This window comes from Strongylocentrotus purpuratus, unplaced genomic scaffold (genome assembly GCF_000002235.5).
Source record: "Strongylocentrotus purpuratus isolate Spur 01 unplaced genomic scaffold, Spur_5.0 spur5_scaffold_1, whole genome shotgun sequence".
Lineage (NCBI taxonomy): Eukaryota > Metazoa > Echinodermata > Echinoidea > Camarodonta > Strongylocentrotidae > Strongylocentrotus > Strongylocentrotus purpuratus.
Window position 1 is genome coordinate 52,546,190 of NW_022145594.1, and position 25,335 is coordinate 52,571,524.

Sequence of the window (25,335 nt, forward strand, 5' to 3'; positions counted from 1 at the left end):
ATTGTTTCATTCTTTCTTTCTTTCTATCTTTCTCTAAATTGTTTGTTTGTTAGTGTGTTTGTTTGTTTGTTTCTTCCTTTCTAGTTCTTCTTTCCTTTTCTGCAATGCCATATGCGAGCAAAAACTAATTGCAAGCATAGTCACTTCACAGGGGCGTAGACAACGGGGGGGGGGGGGGGGGGGGGGGGGGGGGGGGGGGGGGGGGATGGGGGGGGGATGGCATGTACAATTATCACCCCCCCCCCAGGTTTTGGGGAATGATATTTGCTTACTTAATAAGTCATAATGATGATAATAATAGTAATAATAATAATGATAACAATTATAATATGAATAATAATAATAATTATGATGATGATAATAATAATCCTCATCATTATTGTAATTGTGTTTATTGTTAGCCGCATTCACGGTGAAAAGCCAATTCTAAAACAGATAGAAAATGAATGTGATACAACAGTAGCCTATACATAATAATTCGTGACAGAGAGTACCATACTACTATCTTTATAACAAGTATTATTCAAACAAACATATATAATTATGTATAATCATGAATTGTTCAACTTCATGCTCCCACTATATGACTATTGTTACACTAATACTGATATCAGGACTGACTGGTATACATTAGTTTGTTGTTAAGCTTGCAGCAGCTACATCTTTTCTGTATTGTTAACTATTTATTTATTTTTGTTTTATTTAAGATGCACTTTGTTTTGTATTCATTTAAAGTATGTTGATTGATGCATGAAGACATAAGTTTGAAATGTTTAAAGAAGTTTGTTTCATGTAAAGCGCAGTGTGAATTTACCCTGTCTTGAAATGCGAGATAAAAGGAACCTATTAGCATTAGCATTATTATTTGTATTAGTATTATTTTTTATTTGTATTATTATTATTATTATTATTATTATTATTATTATTATTATTATTATTATTATTATTATTATTATTATTATTATTACTATTATAAGACTGAGATCAAATAGAAGTAAATAATGCCCTAATTTGAAACGATGCAATGCCGTTATGGTTCCGATTTCTTCACAAACTTACAAAGCAGTATTGTTACTCCATGGATCATAGTGATACTGTTTATGTTTTTTGTATCTGTATGTTAATGAGCCGCCAGCCAATATCCATCTATGGATACTATGCCTGTTTCTTTGAGGTAAAAAAAGCATAGTATGTACGTATTCATTATGCTTTATAATGAACAGACATATTGTTCAAAGTTTAATCGTTATTTGTTTGTTGTTTATGTGTTCTATTCACAAATGGCCACAGAGGCTGTTTTCATTCATAACCACATACCCCTATCAAGACAACAAAGACTATACCTGCGTGTACACAGTTGACATTGGTTTTTTCTGAAGAGGTGTAACAGCAAAATTCACAGAGATAAATAAATACGTAGTGTGGTTCAATGTGCAATACTATGTGTCAGTCCATTCTGTATTCGTATGCCACGGTGTGTAGATCTTGTCGATGTATGTCTGTCCATTCAAGGCGTAGTTTGTGTGTGTGTGTGTGTGTGTGTGTGTGTGTGAGTATGTGGTATGTGTGTGTGTGTGTGTGTGCGTGAGTATGTGTGTGTGTGCGTGCACGCTTGTGTGTGTTATTTTACCTCATTAAGTATGCATCAGATTGCACGATTTCAAGTTCAAAATTGCAAAAGCTCCCTACCCTCCCACCGCTCGGTCGCTTCGCTCCCTCGCTCGGGCGCTTCGCGCCCTCACTAGCGTTGGCAACCATGTCACCCCCCCCCCCCCCCCCAGGTGTACGAACCTGTCTACGCCACTATCACTTCATGATGGTTTTATACTTCAAATCGTCTTCAACTCCCCTTATACTAGGCATTTGATATCCTCCCCTTAACCATGAACCTAACCCACCTCTATTCACTTTTCAAAACATACCTTTATATTGCGTTTTTTTTTATTATTTCAAAACCTATTTTATATTGCTTTTTTTTATTATTTGAAGGTAATATTGAGACCCAGGAACTATCCTTTACCCACTGTACTCTACCAACAACTTTGACAATAACACTTAACCTCAATCTAGGCTTTTGCCAGTTTTCTTTTTTTCGTAAGAGGCGTCAGAAAAACTTTTACGAACATATAAATGATTACTCCTGTAGAAGTCATAGGGTATCCCTTACTCCTTCCTAAAGAAAGGGTCTGAGATTTTGCAGTACAGCGGGTATACGTCCATGTTTCCTTCTAACTTAATATCATTCATCTCGATTTCCACTTCACTCTCTTTCTCTGACTGTGGAACAACCTTGATCTCTTCCGCCATTTACAGGACAGTAAACAATAAACAAAGGGAAATTCTCTGACAGAAAAATGGGCGATGTCAAACTCTCTGCCAACGCAACAACTTTGACATTAACACTTCTGTAGTCTCAACCAGGCTTTTGGAAGTTTTCTTTTTTTCGTAAGAGACAACAGAAAAACTTTGACGGACATAAACATGATTAATCCTGTAGATGTCCTAAGTATTCCTTACTCCTCCCTAACAAAAGGTCTGAGATTGCTGTTTACCCTTATTAAACGAATGGGATGATTTAGCACTACAAGGTAATGACTGTGCGAGTACAGAATACCCTGATAGCTCCTTGTAGCTAAACTAGTACCACCCACACAAAACAGTTCTCTAGCACTAGATGGCGCTAAAGATGTTATTTCAGAGTTCTAAGTTGTGCGTAAATTATCTCAAGCGACAAAACTGTATTATTGAAACAATAGGGTCGAATTGACGCATTATGCGTTTCAGACCAAGATTCAGACGCACCTTGGTCTGAAACGCGATGACAATTATTACCAACCGTGGACAATTACTCTCTAGGATGATCAGCCCCCCCCCCCCCTCCCCCCAAGGGCAACCAAGGCCACCACCTGCATACACCTGAAGGGACATAGAAACGCCCCCCCCCCCCTTTCGCGGCTTTTCCTGCCTTGGAGACCCCCTAAATCTGGAACACTGCCCAATGTATCCCCCTATCTATTCAATGCTCATGATATTTTGTAACCCTCTTTCAAACAAATTCAGGAATCCAAAGAGAGGGAGAGACAAAAAAACAACCTTTTTAAAGAAATCTCCGGATGAAAAGTCAAATACACCCCTTTTTTTTTTTTACAATTCTCGGGCCGGACTTTGTCGCGCGAAAAGTACCCCTTTACTAGAAATTTGGGGAACACGAATGCGGTCCCTCTAACCCCGGGATAGGGGGGGGGCGGGGCTCTACCTGATCGTAAATACTTTAGCCTCCCCCTATAGGCCTACCAACTTAACCACTTTCAAAAACGTTCAGCGGGGCCTGCATGTAAGAGTGGTGGTGATGCGGGTTATCTGCCCCCCCCCCCTCCTACGTTTTTGCTTATTACGCCACTGTTGGTCACTATTACGTTTTAATATTTTGCTTGCATGATTCGAAATTTGGACCTCCCCCCCCCCCCCCCCCCCCTCTCCTAAGAAATCCTGGATCCGCGTCTGACAGTAGGCCAACATGCATGCATAAACTTATATTACATATTAATCATGTTAATGTTTTGATTTAAATTGTTACAAAAACTCTTTTTAGTGAGCATTTTTTTGATGGATTTGCCCCTGGAAATTTGAAAATCGCGCAGACCGTTATTTTCGCTCAGTGGGGGGGGGGGGGGGGGGGGGGGGGGGGGGGGGTGGGGGGGGGGGGGGGGGGGGGGGGGGGGGGGGGGGGGGGGGGGGGGGGGGGGGGGGGGGGGAAGTGTCAGCACTAACTACGAAATATATATATATATATATATATATATATATATATATACAGGCGCGTACGCAGGGGGGGGGGGGGGGGGGTGGGGTGTTTGGGGGGTTAAACCCCCCCCCCCCCTTTGGTATTTTTTATGTGTGTAAACCCCCCTAAAAAATCCCTAAAACCCCCCCCCCCCCCCCCTTTGGATTTTTTTTTTTTTTTTTTTTTTTTTTTTTTTTTTTTTTTAAATATATAATAATAAAAAAAAAAAAACCCCATGGCTGACCTAAGAAAGGTGACCTTACCCCTCCCCCCCCCCCCCCCCCAACGGAGCAAAATGTCAAATTTTCAAATTTCGAGACCAAAAAAAAAAAGAAAAAAGTCCTCTTACCCCCCCCCCCCCCCCCATCCCCCCCCCCCCCCCCAACCGAGCAAAATGTCAAATTTTCAAATTTCGAGTCCAAAAAAAAAAAAAAAGTGTCCGCTTACCCCCCCCCCCCCCCCCCACTGAGCGACTTTTTGGCCGGCGCGATTTTCAAATTTTCCTGAGTCGTTGCGAAATTTTGGACCCGATTTTAAACCCCCCCCCCCCCCCCCTTGAAAAAATCCTGCGTACGCCACTGTATATATATATATATATAAAACATTTTTTTAATTTTTTTAAAATAATAATTATTTGTTTATTTTTTAAGGACAGAGGGCTCGGGCCCGTCGTCCCCCCCCCCCCTTGATCCGCGCCTCTGTGTGTGTGTGTGTGTGTGTGTGGTGGTGGTGGTGGTGGGGGGGGGGGTCCGTATAAAGCTCATGTGCTAGGTTCTAATTCTTAATTTCCATTTTCAATGTCAATGATAAACAAATAAAGATAATAATAAGAATGATAGTAAAGTCCTAATTTTTTGCTATTTTGGGGATTTGGATTTAAATTGATTTTTTTTTTTATATCGTTTTATTCCTGAAAGATTAGCAAATCGGTACGAGACGCAACAGATGCTTGCCCTCTACGGATTAAAATTGACATTTGGGGATTACCCTGTGACGTTATATAATTTCCTGTTGCGTGTACGTGTAGAACCATAGACGTCTATGGTAGAACTAGAACTCGAAGATGGATGGATGTTGGTGGTCATATATTACCACACGTCACACGACCAATTAAGATGGACCCTCGTATTGGCAGTCTCTGGCTTTTCGCGACATGTGTGGGTATCGTTATGGTATCATGCTACATTTCAGGTAAGAGAATAGAGATTCCACCATTATTGTAAACCAGGGCCGGGCTGTCAACTTTGGAGTTTGGGGAACTGTATAATTGGCCTAGTTGGAGGCACTCCGACTAGTATGTACTACTAGTCTTTCATATCAGTCGTTTCTTCTTCCTCGGTAAATGCTACTTCATACAACGAAGATTACGGACTGCAGTGTGGTGTGTGCCATGTCCTAAATGTGTGTAGGCCTCAATCCAGGTGCAAAATATATATATATATCGTCGGCCGGGTGGCAGAAGGGCGTTAACGCGCGAGCAACTCGAAAACTACTTTTCGAGTCACTTTTATAAAAGTTTGAGGCGATTTAGTGCTAATGCCCTTCTGCCTAAAGATTCATTATTGACCTGAAATTCGAGCAAACGCCCTTCTACCAGCCAGGCCACGATATATACAGTGATGTGCTATTGAAAAAGTGGACAGCTATGTACTGCCATCAGTTGGACGCTTCCTTTGTTTATAATAGAATTTAAGGAATAATTCAATTTCAATTCAGAACTTTGTTTATTTCAGACTCAATTGCACAAGGCAGAGGTCCATTAAACATATGTTACATAGATATATAGGGAAAAGAGCTGAGTATAAACATGATGAGTATAATAACAATGAATCTGACAAAAAGTATAACAAACTATATTTACGTATATACAATCTGACTCTAACTTCTAAGCTCTACCTGTACTAACTGTAAGATTAAAATAAGTACATGTATAACAATTATCTATTGAACTTGTTAGTGTTACTTGTAACAATCTCTGCTCAACAACCTGAACAATATAATAATAACAGATAACTATTATATTAAAATTGAAATAATCAAAGTTGTAACAGATTGAAAATTAAATGATGTTGTTGTTGTTTTAGTTTTTATTGGTGTGTATCATTTATTTATGAATATTTACGCCAAATTCAAGTTGCATTTACAAAATTAAATGGAAGCAGAAAAGAGAAGGGGAAACAAATTGTACAATATTTCGCATTTTGCAGAGATTCCAGATAGGCTGTCTACAAAATCATTGACCGTTTTTTTGTGTATCTTCTGTCCAGTCTGGTTCGGTACATTGAACAGGCTTTTCGGCCTGCATGTTTCTGCGCAGCCGCAATAAACTAGCTACTTTTGAGTCAGTTTTACCTTTTTTGGGAGATGCCCCCCCCCCCCCTGGCGCTCAAGGAGGGGGGGGGGGGGGTGCAAATTTTTGAGGGCCAAAAAAAAAAGTGCTCACAAACCCCCCCCGCCCCCCCCCCTTCTGAGTGCATTTTCGGGAGCTAAAAGAAAAAAAATTGGGCCCTGGATCCGCGCCTGTTTTGAGAAGTCTTGCAGATCAGGCGTTTATAATAAATAAATAACATGAAACATCAAATAATTTACTTAAATATCCTAAAACTTCAAATAAAGGTGTTTACCTAGTCTTGCATATCAGGCGTTTATTTATTAAAATTACACAAAATAATATCCATTTCTTTATAATGTATGGAATTCATTTTTTAATGTAAAATAGTCTTGCATAATTAACAGTCCTCACAAATAAAATCAGAAATAAAAATGAGTTGCCAATTTACTTCTTCTATTTTAATCAGACACAGGTTTATGTATTCATTAAGTGTTACGTTGAATTTAATTTGATTAAAGAGAAAATTGAAGAAAAGGAGAAAAACTAGGGGTTCACAAAATGCTTTTTTTATTTAGTTTTTTTCACTTTGCCAAAACAAAACAAATTTAGGCTCGAACCCAAGTCAATGCTCTCATGCCCTTTCATAAAGCTTTAATCATCATCAGATTTTCTCCTTCAATATTTCATTTGATTGTGTTTCATGTTGGTCCTATTTATTGTTTTAATTCTTATAAACAACTGATCTGCAAGACTACGTAAAAACTAGTTATAGTTAATTTTCAATCTGTTTCAATTTTGATTATTTCAATTTAGACGACTTGAATTTCTATTCCTTAAATTCTATTATAAATGACTGATGTAGAAGACTAGTTAACGCACTTGTCTTTCGCGACAATGAAATCAACAGGCCCCCTTTTTTTTCTTTCAGATAATGTACAATTTGTGAGACCCAATGATGAATGGAGTGAAAATTAGTTTGGCATGGATTAACTTGAGCATTTAATTAACCAAACAGTATAAGTTGAAAGTGTTTTTCCTTATGATGCCTTTGGAACTGTTATTTGATTACTCTTTTTTTGTTAAAACCACCTCCATATATAAAGCCTTTCAGAAAACAAGGAAATGTAGAACTAGGCACAAGAACAGTCCATTGGCAAATCTTATAAACAATAATAGCATGTCTATCAAAAACTTTTTTCACTTTACCATGCTTTAGAATTATAATACTGCTGGATAAGTAGTCCCGTTTGTCATCAGTTCACTGCTATTACCTAACCGACCGATGTATTGTCCAAATTAAGCCACAAAAGATCCTACAAATTTACTTTGAAATTAATTGCCATTCTTTTTCATGATATATGCCGAAGAAGGTGGTGCTGGGCCCCATTATTTACCCTTTTCCAAACTCCATAGATGTTTGGTTATTAATTAATCCCATATTTTTTCTTCAGGTGTTGCTTGCGATGTTCCTGATGATGTTGTGTACACTGATTTACATAAAACAGTAAGAATCGGGGACAGCGTTGTCCTGAAATGTCAGTTTCGCGGGACACCTTTAGCTGTCTCCTGGAAGAAAGGAGGTGACCCTGAAAGATCACCAAACCTGGTCTCATGGATTACAGGAGACCCTGTGACAGGAGTATGTGTAGGTGAAAGGCTGTGTCAGATCATGGAGATGAACGCAGAGTTCTCCTTAATCATCAAAGAAGTCAGCATTGTAGAACAAGGACTATATGTATGCACAGTAAAAAACTACAAGGGGATTCAGATACACAACCTTACAGACATCAGTGTTTTTTGTGAGTATATGGGTTAGACGTGTTTTTCTAGAATATAATTTTTGAAGTCATAACAATATTTGTTAATCATTAGGCTTCATAAATGACCATAAGCAGATTCGATGGACCAAAATCGGCCGCCCCTTTCATTCAATCCTACGTGTATCCTTGTACAACATAACGTATATTCCTTTACGTAATTGCTAAACTTCCTCGCACGTTTATTTTAAGTTGTATAACTCTCTTGAAGCGCTGTCTAATCGGATATATTTCAATCATTTCTAAGATGATTTAAAAACAGGAAAGAAAAAAATAGAGAGAAAATTTGGAACCCAGAAAGCCCTCCTTCTATGTTATTAGATTCCTTGCATGCAAAGTTAGACACTGCAAAAGATATTTCTTTAGGAACATACCTGTTTGTTGCCTGTTTGTAGTACCCTTTCAAAGAAAGATATTCAATGATTGTCAACATTGTTTCTTTTTATAGCTCCCCCCAAGGAACCCTACCCAATCATCAACGAATGTCAAATGATCTCTCCAAACAACACTGAAACCACTTGTACTATTTCAACGAACCAATCAGTCGAGATAAGCTGCTCTGCGTCAGGTTACTTTCCAGATATCGAGCTTTACTTTCTACATGGACCCACACGTCTTTACACGAAAGACCTGATTGAAGTCACGAATCTTGACGGGACGAAAAAGAAAACCATATACACCAACGCTGCATCCAGTGAAATCAGCTATGTTTGTTTCGCGTCTGATATTCCTGGATTGCAAGTGCAGAAAAAGACAACTGTGTTAGTTAACCTACGAACAAGCTCTTCTCCCATGCCTGCTGGACCCACAATTCCGATTGACAAGACAGATGGAAGTGTAGCTAAAGTTGGTAAGAACCTGTGTATTCTTCCATATCATTATTTAAACCATTTATAAACATAATCAAAAAAGGAAAATAAATAGATATTGATGCTAAAAAAGTTTCTCATTTCAAGGTGCATGTTGTATGCTTCAACACTGTTTAAAAAGGCGTATAACAATATATACAGGTTTTTTTTCCCCCATATCAGTCAGACTTTACGAATGTCCACGCAAGGAGAAACGAGATGAGTACAACAAAAAGCTATTTATTTACAATATCTTTCATTTATCTACAGTTGGATCAGTTATAGTCTTCATTCTATGGGCTGTGATCTGTATTCCAATCATCATACTGATGCGTCAAGGGATACGACAGAAGCGTCAAGGTATATTTATATATTAGATAGCTCTTACAGATATCATTCAAAAGGTTGTCACGTGTTAGAGATTTAGGCGAGGCGTCAAAAATAAATATACCAGCCGGCGGCAGCTAACTGCACTTATGCGTCTTGGCTGCATTTTTTTAATTAGCTGAGCCGGCTACCGCTGGCGGTAGGAAATGGTATCCAAAAGCATGCGCCGGCTGCCGCCTTTCGAATGGAAACCGAGCCTCGGAAAAAGCTAGAAAACATAAGCTCAGCCTGGCTGCCGCCGGCAGGAGGACAGTGATATGCCGCCAAACTCCAGCCTCTCGCATGGAAGCCGAGCCTCTTCTCAATGAGGTCGTCTGGGCCTAATTGAAACAGCCACCCCGCGGCCTGGCTCACCGCCACATCCTGCCAATCGATATCTTCATAAAGCAGAATCTAATTTGTCAGGGCAAAAGAAACAGCGCCATCTTATGATCACTGATAAATAACTCGAAAAAACAGTATAGCCTTGCGAAAATAATCTGTTCAGATTGGACAGCCTAATAAACCCCAAAACAACAATAACAGCTTGTCACTAGAGACAAATATGTGGTCATTCTTTTCTGATATGCCTTTTTCAATAAAGAGACCAGTCGTACCGTGGATATATGTGGGCTCACTTTATTTAGATGCATCCTGCCTGTAAACGGATTAGATGCCTTGTATTTTCATATTCAAAAAAAATAATGTTGGTAACAACATAAGATTTGCTATTTTGAATTATTGGCTCGCCTATTGTTTATAATACCCAAATCATATATTTGTATTTATTTTTGTTATGCTTCAATGATATAAATCCTATTATATACCTTACTTTAAGAATCATTCCTAATCCTGCCACCTGATTGGTTGAAAGTGAAGTCGTGATTTTAACTATGCCCGCCAAAATGATCTGTTTTTAAATATGCCTGCCAAAATGTTATCTTTGTCAAGTCGAGGTGAGGGAGATAATATTATCTTTGTCAAGTCGAGGCGAGACAGATAATATTTATATTATATTATAATATGCCACCGTCATGTTCTGATGAGAAACGTTTGAAAGATAGAGTTCAGTCTAGAAATCAAGGGTACTTTGTTTTTCGAAGAATTTAGAAAATATAAATCTAACGTACATCTCTATCAGTTATTTGGGGACTTAATAGATAATAAAAACAAACATGTCAACGGCAAGCAAGACAATGAAGCATCATATAGCTTTTTATTAAATGAATTTTCTGTAGATATATTGAGTAAAAAGGTCGATAATAGAAAAGGGTAGAAGGTATAAACAGTTTTACCGTCCTCTTCCTTTTTCTCCTCTTTTTTTTGGGGGGGGGGGGGACCTTATTGTGACACTGGCAGGTCACGTATTGGCATGGGGTTCAGGGGCGGAGCCCCCGGGAGCTCAGGGATTTTAGGCGTTTAATTACGGTCAGATAAACATTCGGGGGCCCGCTTTAGGGCCTTTGGTTTGGTCCAGAAGGCAGAGCCGCCGGAAGCTCAGGGGTTTAAGGCGTTTTTATTACAGTCAGGTGAGTATCTTTTTATACCATATTATTTTGTGACACTGGCAGGACACTCTTTTACTTGAGGTCTAGGGGACGGAGCCCCAAGAATTTCAGGGGTTTTAGGCGTTAAATTACCGTCAAATGACCATCATTTAGCAACATTTGTAAGTCACCGTAAGGTTATGGAATTAGAAATAAACCACGTTTGAATTTTGCCTCCCCCGATCCACAACTTGTTGGCTTCTTTTCTTTTCTTCTTTTCCCCTTTCCTTTATCTCCTCTTTTCCTTTTTTCGTTCCCTTTCCTTCTTTCGCTCTTAATTTTTTTTGGATTGGAGTTGGGTTGGGGAGGGTTGAGGAGGCAACAGCCTGAGAGGCAAGGCCCTCGATCTCCATACCCCCTTTTCTTTGCTTCTTCCTCTTCTTTGACCCATGTATTGTTCGTGAAATCCATGCAATACTGTTTAATGCGCCCACAGGCTTTGCAGGGTTGGCGCATAGAGTCCCTTTTATATACCAAGAGTTTTGACACGAAGCGTCCGTTTTGTTGCGTTTTGTTGGAAACAGTTATGGCGTTTGAATTATACTTTGGACATGCTTGGAGTCATCAGTTGATTGGGTGAAACAAGCCCCTTGCGTGCGGCAGGGGAAAATAAGGCATGCCATTAATGGGGTGCGACCCATGCCCCCGACGTGCCGGGCAGCATGCTGAGACATTTTAGTCGTCATGCTTTACTCAATATATTTACAGAACATTCATCAAACATTGAACATCCGACAACCCCCCCCCCCCCCTTCACACACATAGGCTATGCCATGCCGACACTTTGGGTAATTCAAGTTAGGCAGCCTTAACCCGCGCCACAACAATAGAATCTGGCAAGCCGGACAAAAGCGATCAAACTAGTGTTGAATGAGCGCGCGAATAATAAAAAGCTACTAGTATAATTATGACAACAGATGCTTAGTTGATGAGCTCGCCATTGACTTGTTTGTTATTATTTGTATATATTAAGTCCCCAAATAACATATAAAGGTGTACGTTAGATATAGTATTTGATCGTGAATCCTAACTTTTCCTTTTATTATGTCTGTTTAACTTTATATTTTATATTTGTTTCCATGACGCGCCGCCCCACGAAAAAGCGTTGAGTCGCCGAGCGCGCGACTACGTAGTAAAAATCTACTAGTATATGACAACAGATACTTCATTGTTGAGCTCGCCGTTGACATGTTTGTTATTAAGCCAAATAATAAAAATAACGTGTTTCTCGTTCAGACAAAACGGAGGAGGCATGCAGGGCATTACTTTTTACTATAGGATTTCCCGGCCAAATTCGCGTGTTTGTCATTCGAATTAATTTACTTTGCATTTAAGTTAGCGCAGATCGTCTTTGCCATGCCAATTATCATTCAATTTTCCAGTATTTGTATTTAATTTAGGATTTTGGTCGAAGGGTTTCATAGATCTGTCATTCAATTTAGAAACTGCTCAAATAGCATTCAAATTAATATTCACTTGTCGAAGCGTATTTTTTATCATTCAAATTATTAACTCCTGTCATTCGTATTCGTAATATTTTTATTCAAGTTAGGAATGTTAGGGGAAGAATTGCAACAAATTTTTACAGTTTTTAAATAATGCAGTTAAAATGCATCATTTGCCATTGGGGTCTAAGCTGTTATTCCATTTATTTATTTTCAGGACAATGCAGATGGGTGTAGTCAGACATAGAGTAAAGAAGGGGCGAAATCAAGGGATATGGCATTTCTGCACAGACATGTTCATATACCCGGGAAAGGTCGGGGTACCTCAGAGGCCCCTTTTTAATACAGACTCGGAATTTTACAAAAGTAATTCACATCGTCTCTTATACCCAGCACACCACTCTGTTTTTCTTAAAGAGTTTCATAGTTTACTTGCCCGCCAGCAGATCGATAACTAAAGACATGGCTAAATAATGAATCATGTTCAAATTGTTGACTCTAGTCCCTACCCCAGTCACAATATTGTACCCTTCTTCCATAATGAAATTATGATGAAATTATGATAAATTTATGATGAAATATAAGACAAACAACTTCCTTGCATGAACATTTACAAATATACCGAGACTATCAGGTCCGTAGATGCAAGTCGTTTTTTTTTTCTTCTTAACAATCAAACTTAAATGCTGATGAATATCAGATCAATCTAGTAGGTATAAGTGTATAAATGCAAGAAAATTAAATAAGATGAAATACACATGAAAAAACAATCTTGAAAGAAAAAGAATGAGCTATAAAAAGTGTGTAATAAACGAGAAATGTATATTGACCATCAATTTAAGTGCACAAAGTGCTAATTTGAATGCTACAAATGAATTAGAATGCTAGAAGTACATCGTCGCGTTGTCAGAAAATCGTGTTGAGCCAAATCGAATGACCAAATAGCGAAAGAAGCACATTGTTTATTAATTTGAATGAAACATACGTAGATTCTAACGCAAATTCCATAGATTTGAAAACTAGAAAAGGGAATATAAACCCGATATATAGCTGACTGCACTAAAACCGTCGAATTTGAACGCAAGACAAATTAATTTGAATGACAAACTCGCGAATTTGGCCGGGAAATCCTATATTGTCCAATTTTTTTCCAAGATGGCTGCCAATTGCTTATTATAGCTGGCCAAGCCCATTTATTCACAGATATTGTGCTAAGTGAGTATAGTGATGTAATGTATGACAAAATAAATGATTTGTATCACTTTAGAAGATATTTAAACAAAATATATATCACAGGCTTTTTTGTTGGGGGGGGGGGGGGGGGCGTTCCGGAATAGTAAAACAAAAAAAGGAAGCGGCGGCCAAAAAGGAGGCGAGAAACACTTCGTTTTTGTTATTTGGCCCCATTCATATCTATTTAGTCCCCAAATAACCGATAGAGGCGACCTTAGATTTATATTTTCTTCGAAAGATAAAGTGCCCCTGATTTCTAGACTGAACTTTAAAACGCAACTCATCAGAACTTGAAAACATGATGACGGCGACATACATTAGGCCAAATAAAATAAAAATGTTTAGCGTCCTGCCTTATCAAAAAATAGGAAGGAGGAGGCCTTTTTTCTTTCTTTTTTTTCAAAATGGCCGCTTGGTACATTTTCCCTGCAGCCAAGATGGCTGAGGGGATTTTTTTTAATTATACAAGCAGAAATAGATCCATTTTAAACATACTATGTCCCTTTGCAGCCTACATCAAATTCTGTAGAACTTTGCAGGAATTATGAATATGTTATGTATGTCCTATCTGTGTAATTTAAACTTGAGCAATGTCCTAATATTCAAATTATGCAATGAAACCGGTTTACTTGCTTGACTTCACTGTCAGACACTATTGGGTGACTGACTGGCTGTTAATTGCCTTATGCTGTTGTTGTTACTTGTTCGTGTGGCGGTGCGTCATGGAAACAAATAGAAAAAAATAAGTTAAACAGACATTTTGTCTGAATATATACTGTATGAAAAGAAAAAGAAAAGTTAGGATTCACGATCAAATACTCTATCTAATGTACACCTTTATCGGTTATTTGGGGACTGTATATAAATATAAATAATAAACAACAGGTCAACGGCGAGCTCAACAACTATAAGCATCTGTTGTCATAATACTAGTAGCTTTTTACTATACGAAGTCGCGCGCTCGGTGACTCAACACTAGTTTGATCGCTTTTGTCCGGCTTGCCAGATTCTATTGTTCTGGCACGGATTAAGGCTGCCTAACTTGAATTACCCAAAGTATCGGCATGGCATAGGCTATGTGTGTGGAGGGAGGGGTGATACTTTGTTAATAATATTATATTTGTCTAATGTTTAATGTTTGATGAATGTTCTGTAAATATATTGAGTAAAGCATGACGTCAAAAATATCTTAGCATGCTGCCCGACACGTCCAAGGCATAGGTCGCACGCCACTAATGGCATGCCTTAATTTTCCATGCCACACGCATCCGGACTTGTTTCACTCAATCAACTGATTACTTCATGCATGTCCAAATTATAATTCAAACGCCATATCTGTTTCCAACAAAACGCAACAAAACGGACGCTTCGTGTCGCAACTCGTTGTATATTAAAGGGTACTATATATGCCCATCCCTGCAGGCCTATGGGTGCATTAAACAGTATTGCATGCATTTCACGAACAATACATGGGTCAAAGGTTCCCCTTTGGTCTTCGACACCCCCCCCCCTCTCTCTCTCTCTCTCTCTCTCTCTTCCTCTCCCTTTCAAACGTGCCTTCCATCATATGGCAACGTTGCGTTCACATGTTATTCGCCGTATTAAAGTGATGGTGTTAGATATAGAGCGAAATCATTTAAAGTTTATAACGAAAAATATTAAACTTGGAAAAAAAGAAAAAAAAATGACAGTGCTGATTAATTGAGGAGTTGCAAATTGATCTGAAACTTAGGTGGCGGAAAATATATACATTATTGACCGGGGGCGCAAAATTTGTCTTTTACTGAGATGGCGAAAAATTGATCTGAAACTTCGGGAGGGGGGGGGGGGGTCGCAAAATTGATCTGAAACTAAGGGGGGGCGGCATTTTTATATTCGATTGAGGTAGCGCAAAATTTATCTTAACCTTCGGGGGCGCAACATCTATCTTAGACTAAAGAGGGGGCGCAAAATTGATCTGAAACTAAGGTGGGCGCAAAATGGATCTTTCATTGAGGGGGTGCAAAATTGAGTCTGAAACCTTTGGGGCAGGAATTTATATTTTATTGAGGCGGCGCCAAATTGATCTGAAACTAAGGGGGTAGGACGTTTATATTTTAAGGGGGCGCAAAATTGGTCTGAAACTAAGGGGGCGCAAATTTGATCTGAAACTTAGGGTGCAGAAATTTATATTTTATTGAGGTGCCGCAACTTGTTCTGAAACTTAGGGGCGCAAAATTTATATTTTATTGAAGGGCCCGCGCCACATTGATCTGAAACTTGGGGTGGGGGGGGGGTAGGACGTTAATATGTTATTGAGGGGGCGCAAAAATTGAACTGAAAATAAGGGGGCGCAAATTTGATCTGAAACTTAGGGTGCAGACATTTATATTTTATTGAGGTGCCGCAACTTTTTCTGAAACTTAGGGGCGCAAAATTTATATTTTATTGAAGGGCCCGCGCCACATTGATCTGAAATTTCGGGGGTGGGGGGGGGGGTAGGACGTTAATATGTTATTGAGGGGGCGCAAAAATTGAACTGAAAATAAGGGGCGCAAATTTGATCTGAAACTTAGGGTGCAGAAATTTATATTTTATTGAGGTGCCGCAAATTGTTCTGAAACTTAGGGGGCGCAAAATGTATAGTTTAGGTTGATCATGTAACATATACGTATTGGTGTGTACTACAAGGTTTTGGAATTAGCCAAGCCTTGGTTATAAGTAACAAATACCGTACATAGAAAGATGTAGCCTATATGCAACTACACAAACAAACTTTGTATAGTCCTAGAAGACAATATGCATTGCAAAGCCAGAATGTGTTATTATTGTATCTGCTCTATTAAATGTCGCTCTTTTTCCAAATCCCCCATTTTAAGATATGACTTTCATTACGACTAAGTTTGTAAGCTTCAGAATGTTGGTAGTGAAGAATCATAAAATCACAGAACGTAGATAAAAACTTAAGCATATACATGTATGTTCTGTTAACCCTCTGAAGGCAGACAATGCACAATGCGATACACCAGCATCGCATCGCACTTTTTATTCTTTTTGTTTTACCGTAATGTTTTTAAAGTTAACTGCAATGTTCTCAAATATGCGTACATTCATTCTCGTCATTATCATTATCATTTTCTTTTTCGTTTGTATTTAGTACTTGTTTACTCCTGATTATGTTGTTGTTATTGCTTTTTCGTGGGGCGTTGCGTCATGGAAACAAATAGAACAAAATAAGTTAAACAGACATAATAAAAAGAAAAAGAAAAGTTAGGATTCACGATCAAATACTCTATCTAACGTACACCTTTATCGGTTATTTGGGGACTGTATATAAATATAAATAATAAACAACAGGTCAACGGCGAACTCAACAACTATAAGCATCTGTTGTCATAATACTAGTAGCTTTTTACTATACGAAGTCGCGCGCTCGGTGACTCAACACTAGTTTGATCGCTTTTGTCCGGCTTGCCAGATTCTATTGTTCTGGCACGGATTAAGGCTGCCTAACTTGAATTACCCAAAGTATCGGCATGGCATAGGCTATGTGTGTGGAGGGAGGGGTGATACTTTTTTTAATAATATTATATTTGTCTAATGTTTAATGTCTGATAAATGTTCTGTAAATATATTGAGTAAAGCATGACGTCGAAAATGTCTTAGCATGCTGACCGACACGTCCAAGGCATAGGTCGCACGCCATTAATGGCATGCCTTAATTTTCCATGCCACACGCATCCGGACTTGTTTCACTCAATCAACTGATTACTTCATGCATGTCCAAATTATAATTCAAACGCCATATCTGTTTCCAACAAAACGCAACAAAACGGACGCTTCATGTCGCAACTCTTTGTATATTAAAGGGTACTATATATGCCCCATCCCTGCAGGCCTATGGGTGCATTAAACAGTATTGCATGCATTTCACGAACAATACATGGGTCAAAGGTTCCCCTTTGGTCTTCGACACCCCCCCCCCCCTCCTCCTCTCTCTCTCTCTCTCTCTCTCTCTCTTCCTCTCCCTTTCAAACGTGCCTTCCATCATATGGCAACGTTGCGTTCACATGTTATTCGCCGTATTAAAGTGATGGTGTTAGATAAAGAGCGAAATAATTGAAAGTATATAACGAAAAATATTAAACTTGGAAAAAAGAAGAGAAAATGACAGTGCTGATTAATTGAGGAGTTGCAAATTGATCTGAAACTTAGGTGGCGGAAAATATATACATTATTGACCGGGGGCGCAAAATTTGTCTTTTACTGAGATGGCTAAAAATAGATCTGAAACTTCGGGAGGGGGGGGGTCGCAAAATTGATCGGAAACTAAGGGGGGCGGCATTTTTATATTCGATTGAGGTAGCGCAAAATTTATCTTAACCTTCGGGGGCGCAACATCTATCTTAGACGAAAGAGGGGGCGCAAAATTGATCTGAAACTAAGGTGGGCGCAAAATGGATCTTTCATTGAGGGGGTGCAAAATTGAGTCTGAAACCTTTGGGGCAGGAATTTATATTTTATTAAGGCGGCGCCAAATTGATCTGAAACTAAGGGGGCGCAAATTTGATCTGAAACTTAGGGTGCAGACATTTATATTTTATTGAGGTGCCGCAACTTGTTCTGAAACTTAGGGGCGCAAAATTTATATTTTATTGAAGGGCCCGCGCCACATTGATCTGAAATTTCGGGGGGGGGGGGGGGGGGGGGTAGGACGTTAATATGTTATTGAGGGGGCGCAAAAATTGAACTGAAAATAAGGGGGCGCAAATTTGATCTGAAACTTAGGGTGCAGAAATTTATATTTTATTGAGGTGCCGCAAATTGTTCTGAAACTTAGGGGGCGCAAAATGTATAGTTTAGGTTGATCATGTAACATATACGTATTGGTGTGTACTACAAGGTTTTGGAATTAGCCAAGCCTTGGTTATAAAGTAACAAATACCGTACATAGAAAGATGTAGCCTATATGCAACTACACAAACAAACTTTGTATAGTCCTAGAAGACAATATGCATTGCAAAGCCAGAATGTGTTATTATTGTATCTGCTCTATTAAATGTCGCTCTTTTTCCAAATCCCCCATTTTAAGATATGACTTTCATTACGACTAAGTTTGTAAGCTTCAGAATGTTGGTAGTGAAGAATCATACAATCACAGAACGTAGATAAAAACTTAAGCATATACATGTATGTTCTGTTAACCCTCTGAAGGCAGACAATGCACAATGCGATACACCAGCATCGCATCGCACTTTTTATTCTTTTTGTTTTACCGTAATGTTTTTAAAGTTAACTGTAATGTTCTCAAATATGCGTACATTCATTCTCGTCATTATCTTTATCATTTTCTTTTTCGTTTGTATTTAGTACCTGTTTACTCCTGATTATGTTGTTGTTATTGCTGTTTCGTGGGGCGTTGCGTCATGGAAACAAATAGAACAAAATAAGTTAAACAGACATAATAAAAAGAAAAAGAAAAGTTAGGATTCACGATCAAATACTCTATCTAACGTACACCTTTATCGGTTATTTGGGGACTGTATATAAATATAAATAATAAACAACAGGTCAACGGCGAACTCAACAACTATAAGCATCTGTTGTCATAATACTAGTAGCTTTTTACTATACGAAGTCGCGCGCTCGGTGACTCAACACTAGTTTGATCGCTTTTGTCCGGCTTGCCAGATTCTATTGTTCTGGCACGGATTAAGGCTGCCTAACTTGAATTACCCAAAGTATCGGCATGGCATAGGCTATGTGTGTGGAGGGAGGGGTGATACTTTTTTTAATAATATTATATTTGTCTAATGTTTAATGTTTGATGAATGTTCTGTAAAGCATGACGTCGAACATGTCTTAGCATGCTGCCCGACACGTCCAAGGCATAGGTCGCACGCCATTAATGGCATGCCTTAATTTTCCATGCCACACGCATCCGGACTTGTTTCACTCAATCAACTGATTACTTCATGCATGTCCAAATTATAATTCAAACGCCATATCTGTTTCCAACAAAACGCAACAAAACGGACGCTTCGTGTCGCAACTCTTTGTATATTAAAGGGTACTATATATGCCCCATCCCTGCAGGCCTATGGGTGCATTAAACAGTATTGCATGCATTTCACGAACAATACATGGGTCAAAGGTTCCCCTTTGGTCTTCGACACCCCCCCCCTCCTCTCTCTCTCTCTCTCTCTCTCTCTCTCTCTTCCTCTCCCTTTCAAACGTGCCTTCCATCATATGGCAACGTTGCGTTCACATGTTATTCGCCGTATTAAAGTGATGGTGTTAGATAAAGAGCGAAATAATTGAAAGTATATAACGAAAAATATTAAACTTGGAAAAAAGAAGAGAAAATGACAGTGCTGATTAATTGAGGAGTTGCAAATTGATCTGAAACTTAGGTGGCGGAAAATATATACATTATTGACCGGGGCGCAAAATTTGTCTTTTACTGAGATGGCTAAAAATAGATCTGAAACTTCGGGAGGGGGGGGGGGTCGCAAAATTGATCGGAAACTAAGGGGGGCGGCATTTTTATATTCGATTGAGGTAGCGCAAAATTTATCTTAACCTTCGGGGGCGCAACATCTATCTTAGACGAAAGAGGGGGCGCAAAATTGATCTGAAACTAAGGTGGGCGCAAAATGGATCTTTCATTGAGGGGGTGCAAAATTGAGTCTGAAACCTTTGGGGCAGGAATTTATATTTTATTGAGGCGGCGCCAAATTGATCTGAAACTAAGGGGGCGCAAATTTGATCTGAAACTTAGGGTGCAGACATTTATATTTTATTGAGGTGCCGCAACTTGTTCTGAAACTTAGGGGCGCAAAATTTATTTTTATTGAAGGGCCCGCGCCACATTGATCTGAAACTTGGGGTGGGGGGGGGGGGGTAGGACGTTAATATGTTATTGAGGGGGCGCAAAAATTGAACTGAAAATAAGGGGGCGCAAATTTGATCTGAAACTTAGGGTGCAGACATTTATATTTTATTGAGGTGCCGCAACTTGTTCTGAAACTTAGGGGCGCAAAATTTATATTTTATTGAAGGGCCCGCGCCACATTGATCTGAAATTTCGGGGGTGGGGGGGGGGGGGGGGGTAGGACGTTAATATGTTATTGAGGGGGCGCAAAAATTGAACTGAAAATAAGGGGGCGCAAATTTGATCTGAAACTTAGGGTGCAGAAATTTATATTTTATTGAGGTGCCGCAAATTGTTCTGAAACTTAGGGGGCGCAAAATGTATAGTTTAGGTTGATCATGTAACATATACGTATTGGTGTGTACTACAAGGTTTTGGAATTAGCCAAGCCTTGGTTATAAAGTAACAAATACCGTACATAGAAAGATGTAGCCTATATGCAACTACACAAACAAACTTTGTATAGTCCTAGAAGACAATATGCATTGCAAAGCCAGAATGTGTTATTATTGTATCTGCTCTATTAAATGTCGCTCTTTTTCCAAATCCCCCATTTTAAGATATGACTTTCATTACGACTAAGTTTGTAAGCTTCAGAATGTTGGTAGTGAAGAATCATACAATCACAGAACGTAGATAAAAACTTAAGCATATACATGTATGTTCTGTTAACCCTCTGAAGGCAGACAATGCACAATGCGATACACCAGCATCGCATCGCACTTTTTATTCTTTTTGTTTTACCGTAATGTTTTTAAAGTTAACTGCAATGTTCTCAAATATGCGTACATTCATTCTCGTCATTATCTTTATCATTTTCTTTTTCGTTTGTATTTAGTACCTGTTTACTCCTGATTATGTTGTTGTTATTGCTGTTTCGTGGGGCGTTGCGTCATGGAAACAAATAGAACAAAATAAGTTAAACAGACATAATAAAAAGAAAAAGAAAAGTTAGGATTCACGATCAAATACTCTATCTAACGTACACCTTTATCGGTTATTTGGGGACTGTATATAAATATAAATAATAAACAACAGGTCAACGGCGAACTCAACAACTATAAGCATCTGTTGTCATAATACTAGTAGCTTTTTACTATACGAAGTCGCGCGCTCGGTGACTCAACACTAGTTTGATCGCTTTTGTCCGGCTTGCCAGATTCTATTGTTCTGGCACGGATTAAGGCTGCCTAACTTGAATTACCCAAAGTATCGGCATGGCATAGGCTATGTGTGTGGAGGGAGGGGTGATACTTTTTTTAATAATATTATATTTGTCTAATGTTTAATGTCTGATGAATGTTCTGTAAATATATTGAGTAAAGCATGACGTCGAAAATGTCTTAGCATGCTGACCGACACGTCCAAGGCATAGGTCGCACGCCATTAATGGCATGCCTTAATTTTCCATGCCACACGCATCCGGACTTGTTTCACTCAATCAACTGATTACTTCATGCATGTCCAAATTATAATTCAAACGCCATATCTGTTTCCAACAAAACGCAACAAAACGGACGCTTCGTGTCGCAACTCTTTGTATATTAAAGGGTACTATATATGCCCCATCCCTGCAGGCCTATGGGTGCATTAAACAGTATTGCATGCATTTCACGAACAATACATGGGTCAAAGGTTCCCCTTTGGTCTTCGACACCCCCCCCCCCCCTCCTCTCTCTCTCTCTCTCTCTCTCTCTCTCTCTCTCTCTTCCTCTCCCTTTCAAACGTGCCTTCCATCATATGGCAACGTTGCGTTCACATGTTATTCGCCGTATTAAAGTGATGGTGTTAGATAAAGAGCGAAATAATTGAAAGTATATAACGAAAAATATTAAACTTGGAAAAAAGAAGAGAAAATGACAGTGCTGATTAATTGAGGAGTTGCAAATTGATCTGAAACTTAGGTGGCGGAAAAATATATACATTATTGACCGGGGGCGCAAAATTTGTCTTTTACTGAGATGGCTAAAAATAGATCTGAAACTTCGGGAGGGGGGGGGTCGCAAAATTGATCGGAAACTAAGGGGGCGGCATTTTTATATTCGATTGAGGTAGCGCAAATTTATCTTAACCTTCGGGGGCGCAACATCTATCTTAGACGAAAGAGGGGGCGCAAAATTGATCTGAAACTAAGGTGGGCGCAAAATGGATCTTTCATTGAGGGGGTGCAAAATTGAGTCTGAAACCTTTGGGGCAGGAATTTATATTTTATTGAGGCGGCGCCAAATTGATCTGAAACTAAGGGGGCGCAAATTTGATCTGAAACTTAGGGTGCAGACATTTATATTTTATTGAGGTGCCGCAACTTGTTCTGAAACTTAGGGGCGCAAAATTTATATTTTATTGAAGGGCCCGCGCCACATTGATCTGAAACTTGGGGGTGGGGGGGGGGGGGGGGGGTAGGACGTTAATATGTTATTGAGGGGGCGCAAAAATTGAACTGAAAATAAGGGGGCGCAAATTTGATCTGAAACTTAGGGTGCAGACATTTATATTTTATTGAGGTGCCGCAACTTGTTCTGAAACTTAGGGGCGCAAAATTTATATTTTATTGAAGGGCCCGCGCCACATTGATCTGAAATTTCGGGGGTGGGGGGGGGGGGGGTAGGACGTTAATATGTTATTGAGGGGGCGCAAAAATTGAACTGAAAATAAGGGGGCGCAAATTTGATCTGAAACTTAGGGTGCAGAAATTTATATTTTATTGAGGTGCCGCAAATTGTTCTGAAACTTAGGGGGCGCAAAATGTATAGTTTAGGTTGATCATGTAACATATACGTATTGGTGTGTACTACAAGGTTTTGGAATTAGCCAAGCCTTGGTTATAAAGTAACAAATACCGTACATAGAAAGATGTAGCCTATATGCAACTACACAAACAAACTTTGTATAGTCCTAGAAGACAATATGCATTGCAAAGCCAGAATGTGTTATTATTGTATCTGCTCTATTAAATGTCGCTCTTTTTCCAAATCCCCCATTTTAAGATATGACTTTCATTACGACTAAGTTTGTAAGCTTCAGAATGTTGGTAGTGAAGAATCATACAATCACAGAACGTAGATAAAAACTTAAGCATATACATGTATGTTCTGTTAACCCTCTGAAGGCAGACAATGCACAATGCGATACACCAGCATCGCATCGCACTTTTTATTCTTTTTGTTTTACCGTAATGTTTTTAAAGTTAACTGTAATGTTCTCAAATATGCGTACATTCATTCTCGTCATTATCATTATCATTTTCTTTTTCGTTTGTATTTAGTACCTGTTTACTCCTGATTATGTTGTTGTTATTGCTTTTTCGTGGGGCGTTGCGTCATGGAAACAAATAGAACAAAATAAGTTAAACAGACATAATAAAAAGAAAAAGAAAAGTTAGGATTCACGATCAAATACTCTATCTAACGTACACCTTTATCGGTTATTTGGGGACTGTATATAAATATAAATAATAAACAACAGGTCAACGGCGAACTCAACAACTATAAGCATCTGTTGTCATAATACTAGTAGCTTTTTACTATACGAAGTCGCGCGCTCGGTGACTCAACACTAGTTTGATCGCTTTTGTCCGGCTTGCCAGATTCTATTGTTCTGGCACGGATTAAGGCTGCCTAACTTGAATTACCCAAAGTATCGGCATGGCATAGGCTATGTGTGTGGAGGGAGGGGTGATACTTTTTTTAATAATATTATATTTGTCTAATGTTTAATGTTTGATGAATGTTCTGTAAAGCATGACGTCGAACATGTCTTAGCATGCTGCCCGACACGTCCAAGGCATAGGTCGCACGCCATTAATGGCATGCCTTAATTTTCCATGCCACACGCATCCGGACTTGTTTCACTCAATCAACTGATTACTTCATGCATGTCCAAATTATAATTCAAACGCCATATCTGTTTCCAACAAAACGCAACAAAACGGACGCTTCGTGTCGCAACTCTTTGTATATTAAAGGGTACTATATATGCCCCATCCCTGCAGGCCTATGGGTGCATTAAACAGTATTGCATGCATTTCACGAACAATACATGGGTCAAAGGTTCCCCTTTGGTCTTCGACACCCCCCCCCCCCTCTCTCTCTCTCTCTCTCTCTCTCTTCCTCTCCCTTTTAAACGTGCCTTCCATCATATGGCAACGTTGCGTTCACATGTTATTCGCCGTATTAAAGTGATGGTGTTAGATATAGAGCGAAATAATTGAAAGTATATAACGAAAAATATTAAACTTGGAAAAAAGAAGAGAAAAATGACAGTGCTGATTAATTGAGGAGTTGCAAATTGATCTAAAACTTCGGGGGGGGGGGGGTCGCAAAATTGATCTGAAACTAAGGGGGGGGGGGCTTTTTTATATTCGATTGAGGTAGCGCAAAATTTATCTTAACCTTCGGGGGCGCAACATCTATCTTAGACTAAGGAGGGGGCGCAACATTGATCTGAAACTAAGGTGGGCGCAAAATGGATCTTTCATTGAGGGGTGCAAAATTGATCTGAAACCTTTGGGGCAGGAATTTATATTTTATTGAGGCGGCGCCAAATTGATCTGAAACTAAGGGGGTAGGACGTTTATATGTACCATCCCTTTTTGTACGCAAAGCCCGGCGTGAATAGAAATGTAAACATAGCTTGAAATGACGTCACAATCGGAAAACGAGCGCCATTTTTACGGTAAGCTCAGTACGTTTCAACAAGTTGCAACTTCAAGCATCAAAGTCCAGAATCTGGCCTATTTTATTTTGATCTCCACCACACCAACGCTACCTATTCCTACTTACTTGCTACCCGCCGAAGATGGCGTGATCATTAAATTAAGACGCCCGGCGGTGCATATTTTTTTTACACAACTGTTTAGCCATTTTCGCGAAAAAATTCCAAGAAGTGCTCTGGTGAAAGAGTCTAAGTCGTCAGCGCACTATGTGCAAGCACGTACACCCAGGGAAGGGAAGATATAATAGCAAAGGGGAAAACAAAGATAGTGGAGACGGTATGGAGAAGGAAAAACAATGAAATACATAAGGAAAGAGGAGAGGATAAGTCAAAGGAA

General features: G+C 39.2%; 1 protein-coding gene across 1 annotated transcript in view; it reads left to right on the plus strand.

Moving 5' to 3' along the window:
* Nucleotides 1-4,835: 4,835 nt before the first annotated feature.
* LOC105438580 overlaps nt 4,836-25,335 on the plus strand; it is a 43,401-nt gene continuing 22,901 nt past the window's right edge. The window contains exons 1-4 of the mRNA XM_030978938.1: nt 4,836-4,975; nt 7,568-7,915; nt 8,382-8,783; nt 9,052-9,141. Coding sequence (XP_030834798.1) covers nt 4,852-4,975; nt 7,568-7,915; nt 8,382-8,783; nt 9,052-9,141 — 964 coding nt within the window. The 5' untranslated portion in view covers nt 4,836-4,851. The remainder of the gene's footprint in view (nt 4,976-7,567; nt 7,916-8,381; nt 8,784-9,051; nt 9,142-25,335) is intronic.